General features: G+C 34.7%; 1 protein-coding gene across 5 annotated transcripts in view; it reads left to right on the forward strand.

Annotated features, from left to right (window-relative positions):
• The window catches only part of LOC135224508 (uncharacterized), a 388,697-nt gene that overhangs the window by 267,190 nt on the left and 94,007 nt on the right, over nt 1–27,500 (forward strand). The window contains exon 1 of one of the 5 annotated variants that reach the window (XM_064263542.1): nt 2,648–2,803. The exons of the other annotated variants lie outside the window; for them this stretch is intronic. Coding sequence (XP_064119612.1) covers nt 2,799–2,803 — 5 coding nt within the window. The 5' untranslated portion in view covers nt 2,648–2,798. Of the gene's footprint in view, nt 1–2,647; nt 2,804–27,500 lie in introns of those variants that run through there. 5 annotated transcript variants of the gene reach the window in all.

Genomic DNA, 27,500 nt, shown 5'->3' on the forward strand with positions numbered 1-27,500 from the left:
CAGAAAGACATTTATTTTAAAGAATTGGTTTAGCAGGCTTTGGAAAATAAATTTGAAAATAGTTATTCTTGAAAGTTTTCGAATCTGTTCACTTTTCATGTTGAATTCTGGCTACGGACACAACCAGAAAAAAAGCACTGAGGGTAGTAGCAAGAAAATTATTATAAAGAATTGTTTTTGCAGGTTTTAGGAAATTTGTTTGCAAATAATTGTTCTTGAGTCTGAGCCTGATCAGGTGAACAGAAATTGATTTTTTACTCGTACTGAAAAAAACCTAAGGACAAATGACAAAAGTCTACAGTTGTCATTTCTGGCTCAGAAAAAAAAAATAAAAGCTAATATTTTTAAACACTAAGAACCTCAAATGTTACGTAACACGCACAGCAAGAGATAGAATGAGAACTTGACAAATTTCAGTTGCCATAAAACTGCATTGACACTAAATGACCTTGACAAATTTTTGTCATAGCGGAACTAATACTAGATGATGCATAGATTTTTTTTGTGCGCAGGCTCTTTCATACACATAGTTCAAAGTAAATAGGTTTTAGTAATCTTTAAGCAAAAAAAGATAAATAAATAAAAATCTCTTACGGGGAAGTAAACCTACAAACTATTTTGTTGCTGTTGTTGTTTTTAGGTGAAAAATTTGTTTTTGAACCTTTTTATAAAATTTTATTTTCCCATCAAGATAGAAGATAGATTTAATTTGTTATTGAAATGTGATAATTATTAACATGAACTTTAAGGTGACATATATTATTTAGTCATACGGGTATTAATCAGAGTTTGAGAATAGTTTTTGAATTGCAAAGCAGTTTTAAAAAAATGCTTATGCTTAATTTCAATCTAAAATAGTTTTGTACATTGAAAGTAGATTCCTTTTGTTATTGAAATGTGTGATATAATCATCTTTTATTCAAAACATTTTATGTATTTCTCTGTTGGTCTCCCATTGTATTATCTGACTTTAATTTGATTGTGCCTCAAACAAAGCATTTCCTTGTATTTGCGAAAGGTAATTTTTATTGCGTCAATAAAATGAGATTTCCTTGACATTTGCAACTTAATTCGGTTGACTGGTTCAGCAGCTGCGCTGGAATAGTTGAATGAACGACAGTAATGGGAAAGTGCTCACGAAATTTTGTACTCTGTTCCCTTAAAAGCTGAACGAGATCTTGCAGCTGTAGATAATAAGTCATTCTGAGCTGGCTATGCCATCTTGTACAGTTGTTGAAACTGATACCCTGTCAGCTGGTTAAATCATATATGTGAGTAACAGAAGTGATGTATTTTGTACTTTTTCAATGATAATGTTCAGTTGTCAGTAGCGGTATATTTAAAACTGGTTAATTCACATAGAATTGTCAGGTGGACTAAATCTTAAGTTTGAATCATATTGTAGACTGACTGACACGCGGAAGGATTGTATTCAGCAATTATTAGTAACTAATAGTAAGCAGAAATGACATCTTTAAATTCCTCCCCATAACATTTTTGTAGTTGAACGATTCTGACTCCTTAAATTCAGAGACTGAAAATATTAAAAAAAAATTTGGGGGGGTTTCAAACCATGTCACAGTAGAATTTAAATATATTTTACATATTCGTACTGATCCTTTTTTTCGCAATAGAATGTCATTACTCACAAGCGATCTGTTAGTTCTCGGGCCTCGTTTGACCCATTGTTAAGAAAAATGAAATTTTTAAAGCTATGACATTCGTTATTTCTATTTCTCTATAGAATACTGCATAAACCGACCCGAAGCCTGACCTTCAGAAAAATAAACAAATAAAAAATGCGCCGACGTTTCTTCAGCGCAATCGAGTTTTCTGTGCAGCGTAAATCAAGGTCACAGAAAATAGACCTATCTTTCGGTGGTCTCGGTATAATACTTTATGAGCCACGGCCTATGAAACTTTAACCACGGCCCGGTTGTGGCCTGCCCTATGTCGTTGTCAGACGAACGATTACGCCTAAGTTTAACGTTAACTGAATAATAAAAAACTACTGAGGCTAGAGAACTGCAATTTGATATGTTTGATGACTGGAGGGTGGATAATCAACTTACCAATTTGCAGCTCTCTAGCCTTAATAGTGTTTAAGATCTGAGGGCGGATAGAAAAAGCCATCTCCAGGGTTGTCTTCTAAAGAAAACTAAAACTCGATCAATAAATCACCGACTCACCTACTTCTCTTCCGTGACTCACCACCGTTGAATCGTGAGTCATTCGATTGGAATTATTTTTTTTCGAATCGATACTAAGGTAAAGCAATCTATATAAGGGAGTCAAGTCGCGTCACGTGTGGTTCCTTCCTCGTTTAACTTTGATTGGATTTCCGCCCTAATGGCTGTGTAGTGTATGGGCAACGCCTGAATGACATTTGTTTCATTACGGAACAAAGGTTTGGTGATAGAGTTTATATATATATATATATATATATATATATATATTATATATATATATATATATATATATATATATGTGTGTGTGTGTGTGTGTGTGTGTGTTTGTATGTTCAAGCCAAAGCTGAATATATATGTGTATTGCTCGCATATGTGAAATTAAAAGTGCAGTTATTTAGTAAAAATATAGATCCAAAGAACTTGACGTTAAAACCCTCTATGTTCATCTATGCAACAGTAAAAACCTACAAGTCGAGAAGACGGTAAACCAAATAAATATACAAGGAACAGGACATAGTGCTAACAGAAAAAACCTCCATCTCTCTCAAAAAGGTTCGTTCTCTTGACACAGCGAGAGAAAAAATCACTTTCCTTCACGTCTATGGATTTATGAGGTGAGCAGGACCCAATAATAATAACTTTTTCGTTTTGCGAACCACTGGCTTTATGAACGTTCCATAAGAGTTCGATTTCATTGAGTTCTTTAGGTGGGGTTTTGCTGATTCTCTCTCTCTCTCTCTCTCTCTCTCTCTCAATTCTGCTATAGTTGAAGTTTATCAATGTCTAAGGATTTTATTTACTGTGTTTCTCTCTCTCTCTCTCTCTCTCTCTCTCCTCTCTTTCTCTAAGATATATAGATAGATATATATATATATATATATATATATATATGTGTGTGTGTAGTGTTGTGGTGTGTGGGTGTGGTGGTGTGGGTGTGATATTTATATATACCGATTATATATATAGAACAATATGATATAAGATATTTAACTATACTAGTACTATATATATCCGTATATAATCCATTATATGTACTATATATGTTTCAAATACACACACACACACACACACACACATATATATATATATATATATATATATATATATATATATATATATATATGTGTGTGTGTTTTGTGTGTACGTAAATACTTGTTTCATCTTCCACATCTTTCTTCATTCCAATTCGAGTTCTTCCTTTCAATCCTGCAGAGAGAGAGAGAGAGAGAGAGAGAAGTGAACAAAATCTCATGTCCCTCCAATCATCTAAATTTGATGACCACCATTAGACGCCTGTGACCTTTTCCAGCGTTCATTTTCCTCCTTTGTCTTCTCCGGTCCTCATCTCCTCTCATTTCTCTTTGTTTATTTCTTTGTTGCGATCAGTCATCAGAGAAATTAGCTATCTTTTTATCGGTAGTTGGTCTTCGTCATTTTGTTGCGGGTATCGTTTAATCTTGCAAGTAATTCTCTCTCTCTCTCTCTATACATACATCATACTACATACATATATATAATATATATATATATATATATATATATATATATATACATATATATATATGTGTGTGTTGTGTCGTGTGTGTGTGTGTGTGTGTGTTGCGTGTGTGTGTGTGTATTGAATTCATTGTTTCATTTATATTAAAATTCTCTCTCTCTCTCTCTCTCTCTTCTCTCTCTCTCTCTCTCTCTCTCTCTCTCACATATATATATGACAGGTAAAAATGATGTTACAACAGAATTCCATATAATAAAAGGTGCCCATAAAAAACTCCAAAATATTTCTGTACTAGATTTCAGAGACAACAGTCTCTGAAATATAGTTACTTCCTTTCTATATCTTGGCGTTCTTATGGACTCCTTTTATTAATATTATTATTATTATTATATTATTATTATTATTATTGATATTATTATTATTTATATTATTATTATTATATATATTAGATAGATTATATATTATATATATATATATATATATATATATATATATATATAAACACATTCTCTCTCGCAAACCCCATTTCTTAAACCTTGCCATGTCAACTGTATCTTTATGATCTTATTAGATTCTTCCCTTAACATGTCCTATCACTACACAGCTTATTTGTTTTGGATCCTCAGTTGCAATGTTTGCTCTCCGTTCTCTGCTTCAAGTGACATGTAGTAGTAGTGGCAGCAAAGAGTACTAATAGTATAGAAAATAAGTCTGGAGAGTAACGAGAGTCCTCATTGGTGGCGCCTTCCGACGGCGAGCGCGTAGAGTTGTTTGTGCTGGCATACACCACACTAATCTTTAAGATGAATGTTAGCACTTTTTGTGGGCTGTAACACTTTCTTCTGATCTTTTATTATTATCTACATATCAATGCACTAATCTGGATTAATTATTTGAATATTTTATTGGAAAAAAATGAGTCAATACATACAGCATATTCTCTCCTTGTCTATAACCCCTGGTGCTAAACCTGGTTCTGTTCAAAAGTTTGAAGATGATGGAGGAAAGGAAATAAATAAATAAATTTATAAGATATATAAGGCCAAACTATATACAACCTGAAACTCCTCCGTTGTAAATTGATATCTATTTTATCATACTGAAATTGATATCTTTATTTTATGAAACTGGGCTCGTAATACTTTTTTCTGCAACTGTAGACAAATACAAATATGTTTCTAAGCATATTATTCAGAAATTAAATGGAAAACAGGAATATTATCACAATGAAAGCCAGAAAAATGAGGATACGAGCACCATCGTAACTCAAGACATCGCAAGTATGTTTAGTACATCTGGGCCCAACACTGCCAGCAGACATTTTCAGTGTTCGAGTCACACGTTTTAGGTTTTTTTTTTCTTTCTTTTTTTACCATTCCTTATGAACATTTTAATCTCCATTTGTATCAAGTATAGTAACATTTAAAATTTTGGAGAGGGGTTGTAGCAAAGGCAATTTTTCCCCAAAGATTACTGTGTTCAGCATTATAAAAATAAGTTATTATTGCGGATAGGAAAATGTTTAGTACATAAACATTATAAACATTTCACAAAATTTATTATATTACAAAAGTACACATATTTATATGTAACATTACAGGCCAGTATGACTCACATTACACAGTTTTACATATGTGCTTCCTGGTAATAATTGCTCTTGAAACTGCAAATAGCTTCTACTCTTGGTTCAGATGCTTTGATCTGGTTCTGCAAAGTACGTACAGTGCACTTGCCCCTGAATCACAACTGTATAAATATGAATTGATGCAGATTGTAATGACATTTATATTGTAAATAAGTAGGTTCTCATATAAGATGTGCAATAGCCCCGTAGGTTTAAATATGCCTTTTGTCTGCAGGTGAGTGTAGGAAGCCTGTTGCTAATGATAAGCGAGATTCAGAACTGGTTTTTGTCAATTTTGTGCTTAGGATTTCCTGACAAGAACAAAGAGCAGGACCACTACTGACCTAATTCGGGTTAGAAACTGCAGACGGGATAAAGGGCCACACTATGGATACAGTACATTTTAAAATCCAATAAAATGATTGTATAGCCTATTGTATATTGGCTGTTAGGGATCAGGCTATTAAATCTAGGCTATTATCATTATAATAATTATTATGACTGTGAATCAAGCTTATTTGAGATAGCAGCGTTGGAGATGACAATTAATTTAGCATACTGTTGTCAAATTTTATTGCCTGTCAGTTTGACCCATGAATCAAGAACGATAATGATTAGTTTTGCCTCCAGAGAGCAAAACTGTAAATTTATGGTGTTAAGAAAGGCACATATCGTCAGCAAATTAGTCAACTTTATTGGTCAAGTGTATGAAAACTACAGCAAAAAGAGTAAATATTTTTATTTCTAATACAGTACCTACACATTGTCCTTGGTAAAAGCTGCAAAGATCATTTACCAATCTTTAAAGGCTGCTTAGAAATAATCATAATGTAGTTGCCATATCTACAAAACTTTAACTCTTAACTGTAGAGGAAACATACGAGCAAAATTGAATATTTTACCTCTGCATACAGTAGATATTGTATTTAGTAAATGGTGCCTAAATCATTTGACAGCCTTGGCGGACTGCCGACAAAACGCGTTTTAAAAAATACTGGGTTTCCCATTAGATTGTATGAGTAGCGTCATTGTTTACATAATAAACACATAGCGATGGCGTCAGGCAGGGCACATCACAAACTGGTTTGGCTATCTTAGGCTGTCCAATCTCTTCACTCTATATCAGCATCACAGTAACCATCATATTGTCTAGACAAAACATGGTGAATGAACCAACCAAAGCAGAGTATAGAGTACAGTATACTCTTTGGTCAAAGGAACAACGAGAGAATAACCATCAACATATCTCATAATTTCGTTAGTGTGAATTTAGTTTTGATAAAATGTAACTGAAAAATATTGCTCGCCTATCCTTGTCTTTTGGGAATCGAATGATAACTCATGCCTTTTCTTTCTTGAATTATGACAAGGAACTTCAGCACAGAACTGTTCCCCGCCCCCCTCATGTGGTTGATATCGTCAAACTACCATTATGCGCCGTTGCCGCTAGAGGCGCCACCGTTGCCCGCAGTTACAAAGGGAAGGCACGAGTGTCCTCTCTTATTTCCTCTAAAGAAAGTCAGGATTTGTCTTTGCAACGGCGCCCCCCCTCCACCCACCAGGGAATAAATGGGCTAAGGTACAGATAGTAGATGAGGTTGTAGTAAAAGATCATGATAATGGTAGAAAGTCATTCCATGGAACTGGACAGACTATCAGTTGAATTCTGATAAACTTGTGTAGATGGTTTTGGAGAGAGAGAGAGAGAGAGAGAGAGAGAGAGAGAGAGAGGACCTGTGACAGAACGGAGGAAGGATAAGAGAGAGGTTGTGGCTAAGATACGAAGTACAAATCCAGCCACAGTTTCCAGTGACGGCTTTATATGCGATTGCACATAATGATATTTAGTTTTAGTGCAGACTCATACCTGCCCTTGTAATCTGTTAAAAGTGTTACGAAAGTCGAATTATTCGTGAAAAGAGTTATTTTGAAGTTTTAGTGTAATGGACTGTGAAGAGATGTCGTAAAAGTTACGAAAGAGTTGGCTAGTTTCATTGTAGGAGAGATAGAGAGAAAAAGACAGAGAGAGAGAAGGAATGTGTCAATATAAGAGAGCACTGAATTAGGGTAAATATATATATATATATATATATATATATATATATATATATATATAATATATATATAACTTACGTAAGAAATGGGTCATTTCATTTTGAAAGAAAGAGTTTATTGAATTAAGGATGTATAAATATATCAATAATTACTATATCATAATATATATATATATATATATATATATATATATATACGACTATATACAGATGAATTACTGTAGTACCTAAGAGAGAGAGAGAGAGATCGCGGAACCCGGCTAAAGAGATTTTTCCTTGCCTCACAACTTCCAATTATTTAATCTGTATAACTGTCATCAACACAGCTTATCTAACTTCTCGTTACGTCATCATCAGCCAACCACTGCCACCGTTACGTAATTGACATAATTAGTTTAAAAGTGCTTATCGAGTTTTTATTATGTCTATCTTTTTCTGTTATTAATTTTTTATCTAGTTCATCAATAATCATAATAATGACATACTCAAATTTTAATCGATTTTCACCTATACAATGCTTTCCTAATTGATTATCGGTTCATACCTTTATGTTTGGGATTTGGTTAGAGAGACCAACCACGATAAATTGTACATACATGTCAGCCAACCTATTTATTTACAAGATTACATCCGTTTTCCTTAAGAACGGTGTCACCAGGAGGCAAAAGAACAAGACCCCCGTTGATTGCTTGTGCCGTCAGTACATTCACACGTAGGCGTTACTAAAGGTTGATTGTGGCGTCGCTTCAGCCTATAGCTGCGCCCGCTCTCTAGCCTTTCGCTTTACCTCCATTCCGGCTTCCTTTCTTAATCTTGCTGTCCAACACTTCTGACTATTACGTCATAGTGCAACTGTGGCATTTTCTCTCAGTTCCTCCTTTAGATCCTTGTACTTCAATTCCTTGATTTCCTAGATCTCTTGACCATGCTGTCCAACCACTCCAACTCCCTCTTTTCACTGCCTCCAGCACTGAATGGCAGAAAGCGCCCCAATGCTTGGTTCGACAGACTCAGTTTCAGAAAGAAAACGAACTGCTGAACTTAATTGTCCTAATTTTCGACGTAGAAGAGGATACTACTCTTATTGACATACTAATATCCCCTCCAGTACTTCCGCATTCCAGTTACCTGCCAAGGAAAACCCACACTGCCTTGAGGGGCTGTCATTATTACTCATTAGACCTTCTCACCTGAGTCGGGGACATTTTCAGCGCGCACACAGTTATAACAAAGGGATTAAGCAACATTATCAGATCAGTTGGATTGATTATTAAGTTCTAAAAATTCACATTTATTCAAGCTAGCAAAATGCATTAACTCCAAAATAATTGTCAGATCAGTGTGACTGATATTTGAAGTACTAAAACAATTACCATTTATTCAATTTAGCAAAGTCCAGTAACTCAAGAGAATGTCGGATTTTTTTTTATTTCCAGCAAAATCTGGTTTCTGCTAACTGTTCCTTACCTTTATTCAACGACAGTGATGTTTTTATTTTATTGTACTAAAAGATTTATGGCGTGCTTTGTCGATCCACCTGCCCTTTGCATTGATTGCAACACCTGCCTGTGCAAGGGTTGATTGACAGTCTCACAGTAATTTTTTATGCTTATAAATTTGTTTCTACATGTTAGAATAGTGTCGTATAATATATATATATATATATATATATATTATATATATATATATATATAATATATATGTATGTATGTATGTACAAAAGATTTTATATATACATATATATATATATATATATATATATATATATATATACATACACACACACAATATATATATATATGTAAAATTTTTTGCACTAATAGAATATAATATTATATATAAATATTATATATATATATATATATATATATATATATATATATATATATATATATATATATAGGTATATATATATATAATATATAATAAGGGATATATAATATATATAATATATATATATATATATGTTATATATATATCTATTACACACACACACACACATTATCTACCCATATATATATATATATATATATATATAATATATATGATATATATATATACACTGACCAGAAATACATTTACATAGACATACACGGCATATACACACATGAATTATATAATCTCACATAAAATAAGAAAGAAATGCAGTAGACTCACACGATAATGACACAATATACTCTATTCTTTCCGAAAGAAGAACCCCATTTCATATACCACTTAATTGATAGGTAGCTCAGTTCGTATTTTCCTCTCCTCCTCCCATTTCGCCTTAGAGTTCAAGGCTGGAGAAATTGTACTAATTTTTAAGACTTTTTAAATCGTTTTTTCTAGTTTTCAAAACGTCATGAACTTAAAGAAGGATTACGTTGTTGAAATGTTGTTTCGTGTCCCTTAACACACACACACTCACACACACACACACACACACAGAGAGAGAGAGAGAGAGAGAGAGAGAGAGAGAGAGAGAGAGAGAGTATTCATCTGGTGAATGGTTTCGTACTTGTGGTATGGAGAGAGAGAGAGAGAGAGAGAGATTTACAAGTATTAGGGTATCTCAAAGACTTGGTAGTTCATCCGAGGAGACATCATGTGCTCACTTATCTCTAGGAGCAGGTTTCACTAATCATTCACAGAGTCTTAATGATCTTGTCTAGCTTTTTTTAAAACTCTTCCACACTGTTGCTGTTTACAACTTCTGGTGGTAGTTTATTCCATGTGTCACATATCTTGTATGTAAAGAAGTTCCCACAATGAAATGTGTTGTATCTCTTCTGTTCTAGTTTCCATCCATTATTTCTTGTCTGGTTTTCGTTTAACGTAAATAGGTTACTATCTACTTTTGTTATTCCTTTCAGTATTTTGAATGTTTCTATTAGTTGTCCTGGCAATTGTCGTGTTTCGAAGTCATACATGTTCATGCTCTCTAGTCGTCTTTGGTGACTATTTGCTTGATGGATGGAATTAACTTTGTGGCTCTTGCTTGCATCTAATCTATTTATGTCCTTTCTTAGTGTTGGTGACCAAAACTGTACTGCATATTCAAGATGAGGTCTAACTATTGATGTGTAGAGCTGCAGCACCGTTTCCCTTTTCTGTATTTGAACTGCCTCTTTATGTATCCCACTAGTTTATGTGCCTTCTTTTCAGCTTTTATACTCTGTTTTGTGGATTCTAAGTACCTGGTAATAATAACTCCAAGGTCCTCTTCTTGTTCTACACTATTTATGTCATTCCTAAGCACCATGTAGTTGGCATGAGGGTTGTTTGTTCTATATTTGTAACCCTTTACTGTCTATTCAAGTTAAAAGGCATTTGCCATCTTTTTCACCACTCTCCTATTTTCCCTAAATCACTTCTTGAACTTTCCACTGTATTTGGATCTGCTGGATTTACACCTAGTTTGGTGTCATCTAAATTTGGCTATCCTGCTAGTTAATCTTACATCAGTGTCATTCATTGATATAAATAAAAAAACAAGAGCGGCCAAGGGCAGACCCCTGATGAGCTCCGCTTTCACATCTGCCCATTCTGATTCTTCACAGTTTATTACGACTCTGTTTACTATTAGTTAGCCAGTCTTCGATCCAGCCTACTATTTCTCCTCCTACAATTCCTAAAACCCTAATTTTGTCATTAGTTTCTTGTGTGGAACTTTATCAAAGGCTTTTTGGAAATCTAAGTAGAGCATATGTATTGCTCTACTACTGTCGTAAATATCAAGTATATTATGAAAAAACTCCAACAGGTTCGATAGGCAGGATCTGTTTTGTTGAAGCCATATTGACTGTTTAACAACAGGTTGTGTCTATCAATGTGATCCATAATTTGATCTGTAATTATGCACTCAAAAACCTTACAAGGAACTGACGTTAGAGATTGGAGCTCCTTTTTTTTTTTTTTTTTTTTTTAATAAACTTGGGGCACATTACCTAGTTCCATCCTTTGGGTGCCTTTCATTGTTCTGCAGTTTTTCTGTAAAGTTATATAGGAAGGAACTATCTCCTCTTGTAACTAGAATTTCTCATGGATGAATCCCATCCGGACCAGGAGATTGAACTTGTTTAGCTTTTTTATTTTGCTTTAAACGTCTTCTTTTGTGAATATTATTTGGTCAAAAGAAGAATAATAACCTGGCGAATGGTTTCTTACTTGTGGTTTAAGGAGAGAGAAAGAGAGAGAGAGAGAGAGAGAGAGAGAGAGAGAGAGAGAGAGAGAGAGAGAATAATAATTTGGTGAATGGTTTCTTACTTCTGGTATACGGAGAGAGAAAGAATTACCTGATGAATGGTTTCTTGTGGTATGAGAGAGAGAGAGAGAGAGAGAGAGAGAGTACTGTAAAGGGCCTCACTCCAAACCCCACCTCCTTCTGTAGCACATAATCCGGCAAGCTCTCGAAACAGCCCAGAAAGATATTTTTTTTTATAATACATGATTATTATTATACATCGCTGAGTTTTTTCAAAAGTAGGGCACGTTGATACGAAGTAGCAGCTGGCGGCATTCGCACCCGCAAAATAATTTTTGTTCCTCTTCCTCCTCTTCTTCTTCTTGGCTTTTGAAGACGGTCATTCATCGTGATCACGGCCCGGATTTAAATAGGGTCCGAAACGGTCTTTTCACGTTGCAGTTTTAATCATTCGTCTCTCATAACGTAAGTCCCGATGCGTATGCTACCCGAATCCAAGCAGCGGATCCATATTGCCTGGAAACGGACACAGTGGAATCACCAGGGGAAAAACCCCGATAGTCCGCTATCTGTATCATATATAGCGGATTCATCTTCTGCGCTAGGCGGACTCACCAGGGTAAAAAGAATTGTCATTTGTCACAGTTAAAGCGTAGGAAGGTATTTGCTGCTTTTTAGCAAGAAACTGTTAAATTACTGTTTTTTAAGGCAGGTTTGGCCGCGATCAACATCTGTTCTTTTTTTAAACTTCCTCGCTCATTTTTGTGCTTCTGTTTAGCGTTTAATTTTATCATTCGTTTTTAAGAACATGATAATAATTGTCACCTAACGAGATTCAGTAAACGTGTTTGTCATAATTTTAGATGAAATTCCATATCTATACCCATAATGCACAACCATTTTATAATACCACTTTTCGTTGCTTTTTTCGAGATGAGTAGTTTCATCAGTGCAATAAAAGCCAGCAATAATTAACTTACAGAAAAAGCGCGTCTCAAGTCGTGTCTCAGTTATTAACTATATCACTGAATTATCATAGATAATAGATTACTCTTATTGTTATTAACAAGTTACTTTATGGGTCAGTTTTAGGCTTCATTTTCCGTTAAAGAGGAAAAGGAGAGAGAAAGAGAGATTTGCAGTTTCATTAGTCTAGTCTTGTGATAACAATAGATCAGATCATTATAATGTCCAGAGAGAGAGAGAGAGAGAGAGAGAGAGAGAGAGAGAGAGAGTTACAAGGATTAGGATATCTCAAAGACTTATTATCATTAGTCCATCCGAGAAGACATCGTGTGCTCACGTGTTTCTAGGAGCAGGTTTTACTCTTCATTCAGTGTTCTAATAATTTTGTCCAGCTTTCTTTTAAACTCTTCCACACTGCTGCTGTTTACCAATTATGGTGCAGTTATTCCATGTCACATATCTTGTATGTAAAGAAGTTTCCACAATGGGATTTGTTGTATCTCTTCAGTTTCTAGTTTCCATCCATTATTTCTTGTCTGGTTTTCGTTTAACGTAAATAGATTACTATCTGCTTTTGTTATTCCTTTCAGTATTTTGAATGTTTCTGTTAGCTGTCCTCGCAATCGTCGTGTTTCTAAGGCATACATTCTAGTCGTCTTTGGTAACTATTTGCCTGATGGATGGAATTAACTTTGGCTCCTGCTTGTATCCCTTCTAGTTTATTTATGTCCTTTCTTGGTGTTGGAAGAGAGAGAAAGACAGAGACAGAGAGAGAGAGAGATTTGCAGTTTCAATAGTTTGGTCTTGTAATAGCAATAGTAGATCATTGTAATTTCCAGAGAGAGAGAGAGAGAGAGAGAGAGAGATATGCAGTTTCAATAATCTGCTCTAGCAATGGCAGCAAATCATTGTAAGTTTTATGTCCAATTGAAATTGGTAATTAATATTCCTTAGCTTAAATAATTATTATGATTTTTTGTGTGTATGGAGAAATGTTTTTAATTTCTTTTATGTTTTTTCCCTGAAATACTGGATTTCCTTTTCCAAAAACAAGATTTCTTTCCAAATATATTTCCCTTTCCATTTAAATCATTTTCTCTTAATTCAGGGATAAATATAATGACTATTTTATGTCTTGGCTTCTTTCGAAATCAGGATTTCCAAGAATCATTATGTTTTCACTAATTTTCAGATGTGACTCATAATTGACCAATTATATATCTCGTCCATTAGCCAGGGTTGGCTGGTCACTCGAAAAGTGCATTCTGTGAATAATTGGGGTTATCAAGATGGGTGCATCACGTAATAATTATTTCTTGTAATTATTCTTATAATCTGTTACAGATTTGGTTTAGTTGAAAGTCACTGATAATTGATGAATTTTCTGAGACGTACGATTTTCTCTTCCATCCTTTGAAGATTGAACCAATTTTCGGTTCAGTGTTATTTTACTTCTCAAAAGGAATTGTATGATTTTTTCATTTCTGAAGACATTTTACGTTTGATTTTTCCGGTATTTTTATTTGAAGTCATGTTTATCAAATACGCGTTTTCTACTTTTGGTGTTTATTGAAATCGTTAAAATATCATATATGAAATATATATTTTATGTTTAAATTCTTTATTTACTGGTCTTTTAAAAACTTCTATACTAATCTAATGCTTAATGTCTGTATAACTTCCATTTTGATTATATTTACTTGTTATCCTTTTATATTTTAATTATTTCTGTATCATTTCATCTTTTTATTATTGCCATAAAATTCTTAGTCTCACAAATGAATATATGGCTCCGGTCAATGCGTGTAGCCCAGATCAGGCTGAAAATTTAAAAAAGAATATTAATAATAGCCGGAAAGATATGTTACTGTATTCCTGGCCTAAATTGAACGAACATCCAATCATACAGTTACCAGACAGTAACCATATTCATGTAACGTATCAATTATCAATGCTGTTATTGTTTTTTTAAGTATCTTCCGTCAGAGGACTCTTCTTCCTGTCTGTCCTGTCATGATAACCTCGTTATCATCCGTGGATTCGCTTTTCTTAGGCATTTGCGAATAACCACAACCTTTCTTGTTACATTCTCTGGTAATTGTTGCTCTAGGCACAAGAAAAGAACAAAAATTGTTAGACTGTAGAGTGTTCAAGAACCATTTCAAGGCCAAATCTTGAAGGACTGCTGAATTCTCTCTCTCTCTCTCTCTCTCTCTCTCTCTCTCTCTCTCTCTCTCTCTCTCTCTCTCTCTCTCTCTCTCTCTCTCTCTTAATCCTAGCCGGATTCGTCTTTATGTATGCAAGAGTGACATTACAAATGGAAACCAAATATTCACATTCTTATCTCCACCTCTTGATCAGTGTGTTCGTTTGTACCGTCACACAGTACATACACACGCACGCACTCACACACATACATATATATATATATATATATATATATATATATATATATATATATATATATACTATATATATGTGTGTATGTATGTATGTATGTATATATATATATATATATATATATATATATATTATATATATATATATATATATATATATGTTGTGAATTTCTTCCTTATGTATCAGTCCCCTAGAAGATGTCTTTGATATTAAGAGATACTAGTCAAGATTAAAACCTTTCCATTGCTTCATTTTCCTGTGGTATGTCAGCATATATAAATATGTACTATATAAATAGTTTGAAACGAGAGTATCTGTGTGAATATAGGAAAAGGGATGGGCATGTATGTTTTATTTATATATATAATATATATATATAAATACATCCCAATTTCCTATATATTCACACAGTACGCTGGTTTCACTATGTATATATATATATATATATATATATATATATATATATATATATATATATATATTACGAGTGTCAAAATGCAAAATTTCGCTCGTTTAAATAACTGGAGAGAACTCCTAACCAGGAAACGTAGCCGACCTTCCATGGTCCCTTTGTGCGACATCTCTGAAGCTAGCTGAAAAATCAGTTGTTAAACTCTAATCAAATTCAAACTCCCGCTATTACAAAAATATAATTTTTTATTTCCCAAAATAGCTAACATGACAATGGCAATGGGATAAAATGAGTTAAAAACATCTCAATAATCATTAAACTACCATACTCTTCCCGAAATCTTATTAAGTAAGTACTCCCTCTTATCTCTTTGGTCCGACTATTCACACCCTTTAAAAGTCAACACAAAGTCTAGAGAACACATTTTTCTAAATGGTGACTTCAAGTCCATCTGAAAATGAGAATATAATTTATCAAACAATGAAATGTTAAAGTTCGTCAATAAATGGGTGTCGCATCGCACTTCCCTTTCTCTAGACTGAACTCAATGTCAATACATAAAAGGTATAATTTTCAGTCTTTCACTTTACCTTTTTATAACGGCTCTCCAAACGCCTTCCTCTACGGCGTGTTTCTCACACACAATCAATATCAGGTAATGCCCCTTAATCCGCATACTAGAGATTATATCTCATTCACTTGTTCAACCGTCGGACGTATTTACGCCCACCAAAAGATGTACGGATACACGCATGCTACTGAACACATGAACATACACACGCTAGACTATTCTGTGCATTTCCATTTCCCCATGTACACGTTTGCACGCACTTGGTGACCTGTAACCACCTGAAGTGACCTTCCCTTGTGGTTTACCTCATATCTCTGGAATGTGTTCGTATCTCGTATTGCAAACGGCGTGTTTTCTATTTGAGGAATTCACTGTTTTGCATCTTTCTCTAACCAGCAAGAGCTGAGGTTATCAATCCCATTTTTATTTTAATATATATGTCTATTTTCATGTCTAACCAGCGCCTTAAGATATATTTCTATATATCTTCTTTCCCTCCGTTAACCTTACATTAAGAGGTTGGTTGCCTGATGAGCCTTCTCCGCTGCCTTCTATCAAAGGCATCATCATCCCCCAAACCTCTTCTCCCCATACCTTCTTTCACTTTATCTCGCCATCTAATTCTCTGTCTCCCTCTCGATCTTCTTCCTCTAACAGCTCAATACATACCCATACCAAGTCAATGGTGCCTCTCTTGTCTCCTCTGCAATATTTACTAAGCATGTGCTTATTCTTTTTTCGTCATTTCCCAATCTCTCAAGCAGTGATTTTCCCGTAATCCACCTCAGCATTCTCATATCTGTTCTCTCAAGCTTTACCTCCTCTTTTCTTCTTAGAGCCCAGGCTTCCGATCGATACATTAACACTGGTCTTATCACTTAGCTGTAGATCTTGACTTTTAGCTTGATTGGCATTTTCATATCACAATACTATTCCAGCTACCTCTCTCCACTTCCCACACACACTTTCCGCCCGTGTTGTTATTTGTAGTGCAGTCTGGTGGTTTTCGTAGCTTTGCGTAAAATGGTAGGCATCTCTCTCTCTCTCTCTTCTCTCTCTCTCTCTCTCTCTCTCTCTCTCTCTCTCTCCGGTATTTGGATTTTTCTTCAAGAATGCTTCTCTTGATATAAGCTGTGAATTGTGTATCTGGTTGTGAGTCAACTGATAGAAACCTCAGCTGAAGCTGAGAAAGAGAAGATTTGTAGATATGAATTATCTTAGAATGATTATCTCTCTCTCTCTCTCTCTCTCTCTCTCTCTCTCTCTCGGCTGGTTGGAATGTGAACTGAAAGTGAGAAAGAAAAGAATAACAGATGTGAATTATCAGTGATTCTCTCTCTCTCTCTCTCTCTCTCTCTCTCTCTCTCTGTGTGTGTGTGTGTGTAAACTTCAAACTGCTTGGATTCTGGAGGGGCAAAGAATTTCGATGATAATGCACAACTGGAAGTTAAGACTATTCCCAGAATAGCTTTTCAATAAAAGTGAGTCAGTATATTTCATGGCATAAGATTACCTTATTATTTATTCCGGCCTCTGTTGGTCTTGTGTTTGTTGCTGTTTGCTGGCTGGAAACATATATGGCTTTGTGTTTTGTAGCACTGAGTATTAATTGTATGAGGTATATGAGTATTTTGTGACAAGAATGGCAAGAATTTCAAAATCAAATTGCTTTTTCCAAACGGTCTCTTTTTGGGTAGGTTTCTTAGTAAACAAGTTTTTCCAAAACAAAATCAATTACTGGACCAATTGGGTTTGTTTATTAATAAAAAAAAAAGTTCCATTTTCTCCAAGAGAAAATAAATTACTGGACTAAACTGAATAAAACTTTCATACTTTTATTTCTGACGAAAATTTAACCAAGAAATCCACCTCGTATCTGTCACTTTTGGGGTGAGAACGGCCTAGTTGGCCCAATTTAAGTGCTCTGCATTGGCGGAGGTTTGTGGGTTCTAAATCCTCTTGTTTGATTTTACAAGCACAACTTGTTTACTGCTTTGTCATTTGGTTTGAGTCTAGAACTACTTTCTCACGCAAGCAATATGGCGAGACAAATCATGACATATCTTGAAGGAGAGTGATTTTGTCACTGTGGGCTTGATTACATTTATGACGAATGCGTTACGCAGAAGCCTGCTCTAGATAGCCTACTGATACTGAAGTTTGCAGTAATATATGAAGTTATATTTCCAGAACAGAATTTATTATAGCTGCTGATTTAATTTGTGTTTATGAACGATTTTGCTTAGTATGAGAAACTGTCTGAATTTGTGAGTCGAATTTTGCATGTAATTATTATTTTGAGTTTAATCTCATTTAATTTTGCGGGCAATTTCGAATCAATTGATATTGGTCCTTATATTTTTTTTCTGTTTAAACATGAATTTAGGGTGATGGACTGCACTTTAATATATGCTTCCGTCCAACCCAGGGTCAACATCTCTCATAACTGACCTATACCCAGAATACGTAATGACAGTACCTTGATCAGATCTTCGGCAGGGTACGGGACTTAACGTCTTGACCTCTCTTATAGTGCCTTCATTTTTAAAAGTATGGGTCCACGATGCAAAGCGTTAAGAATTCACGTCTAGCAGGAAGCTTTAGACATTTTATGAGCAGTGTTTTAAGGTAAAAATCTAAAAAATTAATACTTAATATATACTAGTTCAGCTAAACTTTCCTTCAGGAATTGCGTTCAGGAGGTCCTTGGGTTGTGTTTATCTGAGGACAAACGTATTTATGACACCTTTCTATCGTGGGAACTCAACCTTGACTTTTCTTTATATTTGTTTTATTCAGTCTTTCATTCCCTAAATCTATTTTTGTCTTTTGATTGTCTTGACAAGTATCTGCATTTGTTTTTTGTATTTCCGTGCTTCGCCTTTGCGTATAATTATAGATATAGAAATAGATACAGATGGACGTAGATTTTGATATATAAACCAAACAGTTGATAAACCACACACAACAAAAGAGAAATTCTTCGTCATTGAAGACTCTTCCCGTAAGGTCAACCGTAATGACGGCTCAGCTGTGAGAATTTGCAATGATAAACTTTTCATGCCTCGCTTGTTGCTCTTATGGTAGTACTGTGGTGACTTTGCTGAGATTTTATTTATTTTCTTTTTAACTCGAATCGAGTCCAGTGTTTTAGCAACTGAATCGTTAAGTATTAATAAATTTTTTGCGCATACACATCTTTCCCGCCGTTATCCCTACATTAAGAGGTCGGTTACTGGATGCACCTTTTCCACTGCCTTCTATCAGAGGCATCACCAGGTATGATTTAATGTTTGGGAAATGGGACTTTTACGACCGTATGCCCTTCTGTCATGAACCACAGTAAATTGTATTGGCGGTGGGACTCGTCTTTAATTAAAAAGTAAGACTGCAAGGCAGCAGCTGTCCTTTTAGTCGCCTTTTACCATACGCAGGACCTACGGTGGTAGTATTCTTACACCCATACCACGGGATCAAAGTTTATCTACGCATAAACATACAAATCCATGTACACTGAAAGACTGTAAACATACACACTCCCACATACACACTGTAATTAGTTCATAGTTTGAACATTCTTCTTTGATGAATGTTCAAAACGTTGATGAATTTATTGATACAGAGAATGTTGGTGATTCTATTGAGACAGAAAACTTTGTTAAATATATTAGATAAAGAGCTTTGATGAATCTTTTGAGGCTGAAAACTGTGATGTATATATTGAGAGATGAATCTTTTGAGAGAGAAAAGCTTGAAGAATCTTTCGAGAAAGAAAAGTTTGATGAATACATTTAGACAGCCCTTTGCTAACTATATGAAGACAGAGAGCCTTGATGAATATATTGAGACAAAAACTCGATGAATATACCGAGACGGAGAAAACTTTGATTATATAATGAGACAGGAAACTGTAGCTAACGCCACATGTCAGTAGTTCTTGATCGTACTTTTATTTTATTTTCCATTTTTTCCCTCATCACTTCGCAGGAAATGATGATTCTCACTTTAAGGGGAGTTCGAAGGATTTCAAAAATGATGAGACAGACAGACAGACAGACAGACAGACAGACAGGAACAGACCAGACAGGACAAGACAGACAGGACAGGACAGACAGACAGACAGACAGACAGACAGACAGACAGACAGACAGACAGTATATATGTTTACCAAGTCATTTCAATTTAAGAGTGGAGAATTTAACTAAATCTGTCTTTTGCTTTTAGATTCTCCTCATAGATTTCTGTTGATTTTACGTGATAAGTACAATTCTAGTACCTGTAATCTAGTACCTGGAATCCAGCACCTGAAATTCACGCAATCCGCTACATATATCTGTAGGTGTCCCCATGCGTGGTCTTTTCCGTACAGATTTGTGTGGATTTTACGTTCTGAATATAATTCCAGTACATGAAATCCACAGAAAACTATGCACGTATGTATGTAGTGCATGCAAGTATTTTAGCCATGACGTTGCACATCCTAAGTAAGAGTACCCCGATTGTAGAGTGACCTTGGAGCGTTCTAAATTTGTCTAGTCGTTTCATGATTACAGTGTTGAAGGAGAGAATTGTTCCCACATTACAAAGGATTCCTCGTGAGTCACGGCTCTAGTTTCAGATACACTTTTTAGAGTGCTTGGAAATACATAAAATGTGTTACTCTTTTTAAGGAGATTTTCTGGGCGATACTTTCTCGTGGTTAGATAGCAGTATGTGATTCAGGTGTGGCTTGCTGGACAGCAATCCGAGATTCTGGCGTAGCTGCTTGGATGACAGTCCAAGATATATATATATATATATATATATATATATATATATATATATATATATATATATATATATATACACATATGTATATATATATATGTATATATATATATATATATATATATATATATATATATAATATATATATATATTATATATATATATATATATATATACATATGTGTGTGTGCATGTGTGTGCGTGTCTTATCACATCACTGTGATTCATATATATCCATTAAGCTGCGAATGTCCTTTAATATCTCATTTGCTCTACCTCGGATTTAATATATTTTCATATGTTTACCGAAGGGGAATTTTTTTAGTTGATGAGAAATTCGTCGGCTCATGGGCGCGAACCACGGAACAAGAATTCAGGACGTACAGTGAAGCACTTTACCCACGAGGCTAACACGAGAGGTATAAGTTAATGCCGCCTCTCACCTACAAATCCCCGTTGTTTTAGAGTCGGCATCAACCCACCTCGACCTTGATAACTTTGTAGTGCTTTTGTCGTACGTAGCCATATTATGAGTTTTATCACATTCGCCATGATTTTATGCATTAAGCTACAAATGTCCTTTAATATCTGATTTGCTCTACCTCGGAATAAATATATTTTCATATATGTTAACCGAAGGGGAATTTTTTAGTTGATAAGTACTTTGTCAGTTAACATATATGAAAATACATTAATTCTGATGTAGAGCGAATTAGATATTAAAGGCCATTTTTAGCCTAATGCATTTATTATATATATATATATATATATATATATATAATATATTATATATTATATATATATATATATATGTGTGTGTGTGTGTGTGTGTGTGTGTGTGTAGGTTTATATATATATATATATATTATATATATATATATATATATAATATATATATATATATATATATATATATATATATATATATATACATATATATATATATTCAGTAGAACTTTGATTTTCGTACATAATCCGTTCCAGAACCTCCCACAAAATCCAAAACGTATGAAAACTGAAGCTGTAATTCACATAAAGAATAATGTAAATACAATTAATGCATTTCAGACTCCCAAAAATATTAACAAAAAATATATTTTATAGGAAATAAACACAGTTTTACATACAGAATACTATGAGTACCTTTCTGGAAAACACTTGTTAGCATATGGAAGCAGGAGAGGAGGAGAGAAGTAGGAGGAGAGGTTATTGTTTTGAAGGGAAATCTCCCTCCAGAAGGACTTCAGGTATGAAGGACCTATCTGGAGTTACTTATCTTCGGTTTTTACCAGCACTATCTGAGGTTATTTCCCTTCTCGTTTTTTTAATTGCACTAGGACCAGCTTGAGTGTTCAACTGGACTCCTGTCACCCAACAAAACAGTCTAGAGACATTTGTTTCTGGTGTCTCTTTAAAATTTGCCTAAAGTTAAACGCAGCATTGTCATTAAACATGTTGGAGACAGATTACAACTTTTGTTGGGATGATAATTAATCTGCAAAATTTTTTACATCATTCCACTTTACAGCAAACTGTCCTTAATCCCTGAAGTAGGCACATTGTGTATGTCCATTCGTTTTCTGAATTTCCCAAACCAGCCTCTGCTGGCCTTACATTCACTAACAGCATGCAACTTCCTCCAGCACTTTGCTACGAGTTCTTTCTTAAATTCTATAGTGTTTCTCGCCTTTTTTTTTTACAGAAGGGCTAGCACTTGGAACTTTCTTTGGTCCCATAACGGCTTATTTAGCAGTTGCACTATAATAAAATAGAACAAAAAGCACAAAAACAATGAACACAAAAGCAGAATGGGTTACGAAAAAAGATGAGACGTTTTGTTTGGGCACTCGATATGGGGACCTTGTCACGTGCTGGGCCCTGGATGGAGCATTTCCGAGTGTTCAAAGACCAAGGAAACGTACGATAGCTGAGACAAAATTTTATAGAAACAAATCTACAAAAACCAAAACGTATGAAAAGAGAGGCGTACGAAAACTGAGGTTTGACTGTATATATATATATATATATATATATATATATTATATATTATTATATATACATATATATTATATATATATATATATAATCACTGTGATTCATATATATGCATTAAGCTACAAAAGTCCTTTATTATTTAATTAACTCTACCTCAGAATTAATATATTTCATATATGATAACTGGAAGAAAATTTTTAGTTGATGAGAAATTCCTTGGCTCATGGGCGTGAACTACTGAACCAAGAAATCAGGATGTACAGTGAAGCACTTTTAACCACACATCTATCCTCTCGTGTGGTTACAACTGCATCACTGTATGTCCTGATTTCTTGGTTCTGTGGTTCGTGCCCATCAGCTGACGATTTCTTATCAACTAAAAATTCCCCTTTGGTTCACATATATAAAAATATTAATCCCAAGGTAGAGTAAATTAGATATTGAAGGACATTGTAGCTTAATGCATATATATATATATATATATATATATATATATATATATATATATAATATATATATATATATATATATATATATATATATATCCAAAGCGCAGTGACACAGCCGAATATTCATCAGTGAGGAGGAGGACAAAGACTACTGAAAGGTTCAATTTATTCCCAACGTTTTGTAATGTCTTCATATGTATAGTCACTCATATAAGTTCATGAATGTCTCTGGGTATAAAGCTGAATTCTGTCCAACCACTTTCTGGACAACGGGTCTTTATAGTGACATAAGATGGGTACACACCGAAAACTTTCAACAGCAGAGTTAGGTATTTGAACATTTGGCGAGTTTTGCACTCCCAGACACCTGTCATGCAGAAGGGGTGAAATGGAAATCTCTCTCATACACCGTACATCCATGAACTAATATGAGTGACTGCACCAATGGAGGAAATGTCAACGTCCTTTTAAATAAGGTTTTTCCTGAATCCGACAGTGTTTAACCTTAGGTTTTTAAAACTCTTTTAAGCCTGACTGCTGGACACAGCCTTTATTTTCAACAGTAGGTCATACAAGTATGTTGACAGCATGGTAATGGAAGGTCCCCTCGGTCCTACTTTTACCAACATTTTTATGTGCTCCCTGGAGGAGCGCTTCTTAGATAACTGTCTCTTAGCTTGCTGCCCCCTTTTTTATGATGCTGATTCCTTTCTCGCATTTCTCAATATACAACATACTAATGTTAAGTTTACTTTGGAAAAAGAAAATTAAAATCAACTCTTTTTTTTAGATGTCTTGTTCTTTGACAAAATAATATTTCTAACATCAAGAGTACTTCTTTTTCAAGCCTACAACTAACAATGTTTCTAAACTGAAGTTTTAAGCTAAATTTCCCTTGTTATTTGATGACACTTTTAAGGAAAGCTCACAACAATCTAAAATAAGTTTGGAGCCATTAAGGTCCACCTGATACCTGGTAATCCTTGACCATCGGGTCTTTATTTAAATACAACGATCGTTGATGCCCTAACTTATATTGGACCCACCAGGAGACTTCTGAAGGTACGCGTAGACTTCCATCGCGGAGGAGGTATAGAACAGGCAGTAAAATTACAAACCCAGAGTTTTCTAACACTTAGAGATGATTCTAAAATGTGTAAAACTTTTATTGAAAAAAGGACTTTTCAGTTTTAGGGCGATTAAACGACTCGTCCCCCTGTTAAACAGCCGAACATCTGCTTGCACACTGAACCTCTCTTAGTCCTTCGTTTTCTCTTCAGTCATAACATTGCTTCTGAATAGGTTGGTCCAGCTTGCTTACCTTTTGTATTTTTCGTTTCCTCGGGGAGTAAGCCTACAAACTACTTTGTTGTTGTTGTTGTTGGGTGGGTAGGAGAGCCCCATAGAAAAGCCTAAAAAGGTCTGAAAAAGGTGTTTCTCTTTGAGTTATTAAAGATACAGGAACTTTAGGACAGGATATTTATGATTTATATATTAGAATGAAAATGTATAAAATAATGTGCATGTTAAACAATACATAAAAATTATTTCTAATAAAATATAACATATATATTATAATTTTCGCTGATGAAACAAGGCTCTGTTTACTGTAGATTTTAGCGCATTTTAATTTATTTGGTGTACTGAATTTAGGGTGTTTCTGTTCAATTATTTTGTGTTTCCACTTGTAGCTGAGAATATATGAGTGTTTCATTTCCGTCCTTGTTATTTGATCTTTGCTGTTAGTGTAAGTAGTACTAAGTATGAGTATTAATTACGAAGAAAATCTTTCATGCGTCCCGAGTAAGATGGAGGTTGCATCACGCCTTGTTTTGTTTTTTACGTTGTCCCTTTTAATTGTTCCCTTCAGTATTTTAAATTTGTAGTCATGGTGCAACTTTAACTTTTACATTTTAAATTTATAGCCTTCTTATATTTTATATTTATTTTGTACCGCCCTCGAAAATGTAATGAAGACATTATAAAACGTTGGGGGGTCGACTCTTTTTAGCAAGTCTTTATGTCCTCCTGTTCTCCTCCTCATCATTGTTATATATATATATATATATATATATATATATATATATAATATATATATATATATATATATATATATATATCTATATATATATATATCTATATATATAATATATATATATATATATATATATATCTATATATATATATATCTATATATATATATAGATATATAGATAGATATATATATATATATATAATATATATATATATATATATATATATATATATATATATATATATATACACCCTGTGGTTGGGGTGTAAGAATACTATCACCATGGGTCCTGCATGTCGTAAAAGGCAAATAAAAGGACAGCTGCTACTTTGCAGTGTTACTTTTTAGTAAAAGATTAGGCCCACAGCTAATAACTGTGGAAACTGCTGCCTTGCAAGGCCCACCAACAATAACTGTGGTTGATAACAGCAAGGGCACACGTTCGCAAAAACCCTGTGCCGAACAATAAACCATGTCTGGCGTTGTAAGGAATATGAATGCGGCTGGGACTTCCCCTGTAAGTGAGGCGCGAGGGTTGTTCACGACTGTGAGCAAAGAAGTTAGTGAAAGAGTGGAAGATAAGAGCAGGTAAATGGAACGTCGGTACTCTAACAAGAAGGCTGAGGGAGATAATAGATGTGATAGAGAAGAGGAGGATAGATTTTTTGTGTGCAGGAGGCTAGGTGGAAAAGGAGTGGCACTAGAGAGATAGGAAATGGGTATTGAGATCTATACGGTGGGTCATGAGAGGGAAGAAATGTAGTTGAAATTATAGTAAGTAACAACTGAATGGATAAAGTAGTAGAAGTAAAGAGAGGGGACAAAGTAGTAATTATAATATCAGCATACACTCCTCAGATAGGATGCCAAGCACAAGAGAAAGAATTATTTAGACAGAGTTTGAGGCTCCCATTAGAACAGTGAAAGAGTTGGAGAAACTAATAATAAGAGCTGATATGAATAGCCGGGTGGGAGAGATAAGAGATGGATGTAAGGAGGTACATGGAGGCCATGTGTTGGAATTACAAATGAAGATGGGGATCATGTATTGGAAATGGCTCAGAATTTGGAATTGGCATACGTTTATGAACACATGGTTTCAGAAGGTGGATAATTACTTATGAAAGTGGAGGGGTTCAAAGCCAAATAGATTACATCCTGGTTAGAGGAGCCATCAATAGCAATGTAATGAACTGCAAAGTGATCTTGGGAGAAATATATGTTAAACAACATAGGTTGGAGGTGATGGATTTGAAAATGAGAGGTAGGAAACTAAAAGTGTTGAGAGGAGAAAAGTGGTGGTGGAATGAAGAGGTGCAAGAATCTATTTTAAAAATCAAAAGCATTTAAGGATTGGAAAGTAAGGCATGCTCAAGGTGCAAATGAATGGTACTGAGAAGAGGAAAGAGATATGAGAAGGAAGGTAGGTATGGGTATTGGAAGGGCAGCAGAGCAGTTCAGTGAAAGACTAGGAATAGGAGAAGGAGAAAAGGGTATTTATCAGATTTCAAACTTGAGGAAATGGCAGAGACAGGATTTGGGTAAATTGGGTGTCATCAAGGATAGAGATGGAAAATATTGCCTAGGGATGAAGACATAAGAAGAGATGGAGAAAGTATGTTGAACAACTTTTAAATACTGAAAATGAGAGAGAGGAGATAGGTGAAGCACAAAGGGTGAATGGACCAGTGAAGGAGATATAGGATACAGAAGTGAAGGGAGCGTTAAGTAAAATAAAGAATGGCAAAGCACCAGGTTCATTGGAGTTCCAAATTGAAATGATCAAATTACTACGTACAGAGGGGAAGAAATGGATGCTGGATTTATTAAAAGCTATTATGGGAAGAGGAAGAAATTCCATGGGACTGGGAGGAGAGTCTAATGGGGTATATATGTCTATATATATATATATATATATATATATATATATATATATATATATATATATTTATAATTTATATATACAAGCAGAAGGGAGATGTCATGGATTGTGGTAACTACAGGATAATTAAACTAACAGAGCATGGATTGAAAGATTTAGAGAGGACACTGGATGAGAGATTAATAGAGATTATAAAGATCGGGAAAGAGCAGTATGTTTTCATGAGAGGAAGAGGGACGGTGGATGCCATCTTCATAGTAAGACAGCTACAGGAAAATAGGCTAGAGTGGAACCAGGAGCTCTATTGTATAATTATAGATGTAGAGAAAGTATACGCTAGAATATCAAGAGAAGTGATCTTTTGGTGCTTGAGGAATAGGAAAGCCCCAGAAAAGTAGGTTAGGCTGGTCAAGATGATATATCAAAGAACGAGCACAGAAGTAATAACAGCGGTTTGGGGGAACAGACAACT

The sequence above is a fragment of the Macrobrachium nipponense genome, chromosome 12, assembly GCF_015104395.2.
Source record: "Macrobrachium nipponense isolate FS-2020 chromosome 12, ASM1510439v2, whole genome shotgun sequence".
In the NCBI taxonomy this organism is placed as follows: domain Eukaryota; kingdom Metazoa; phylum Arthropoda; class Malacostraca; order Decapoda; family Palaemonidae; genus Macrobrachium; species Macrobrachium nipponense.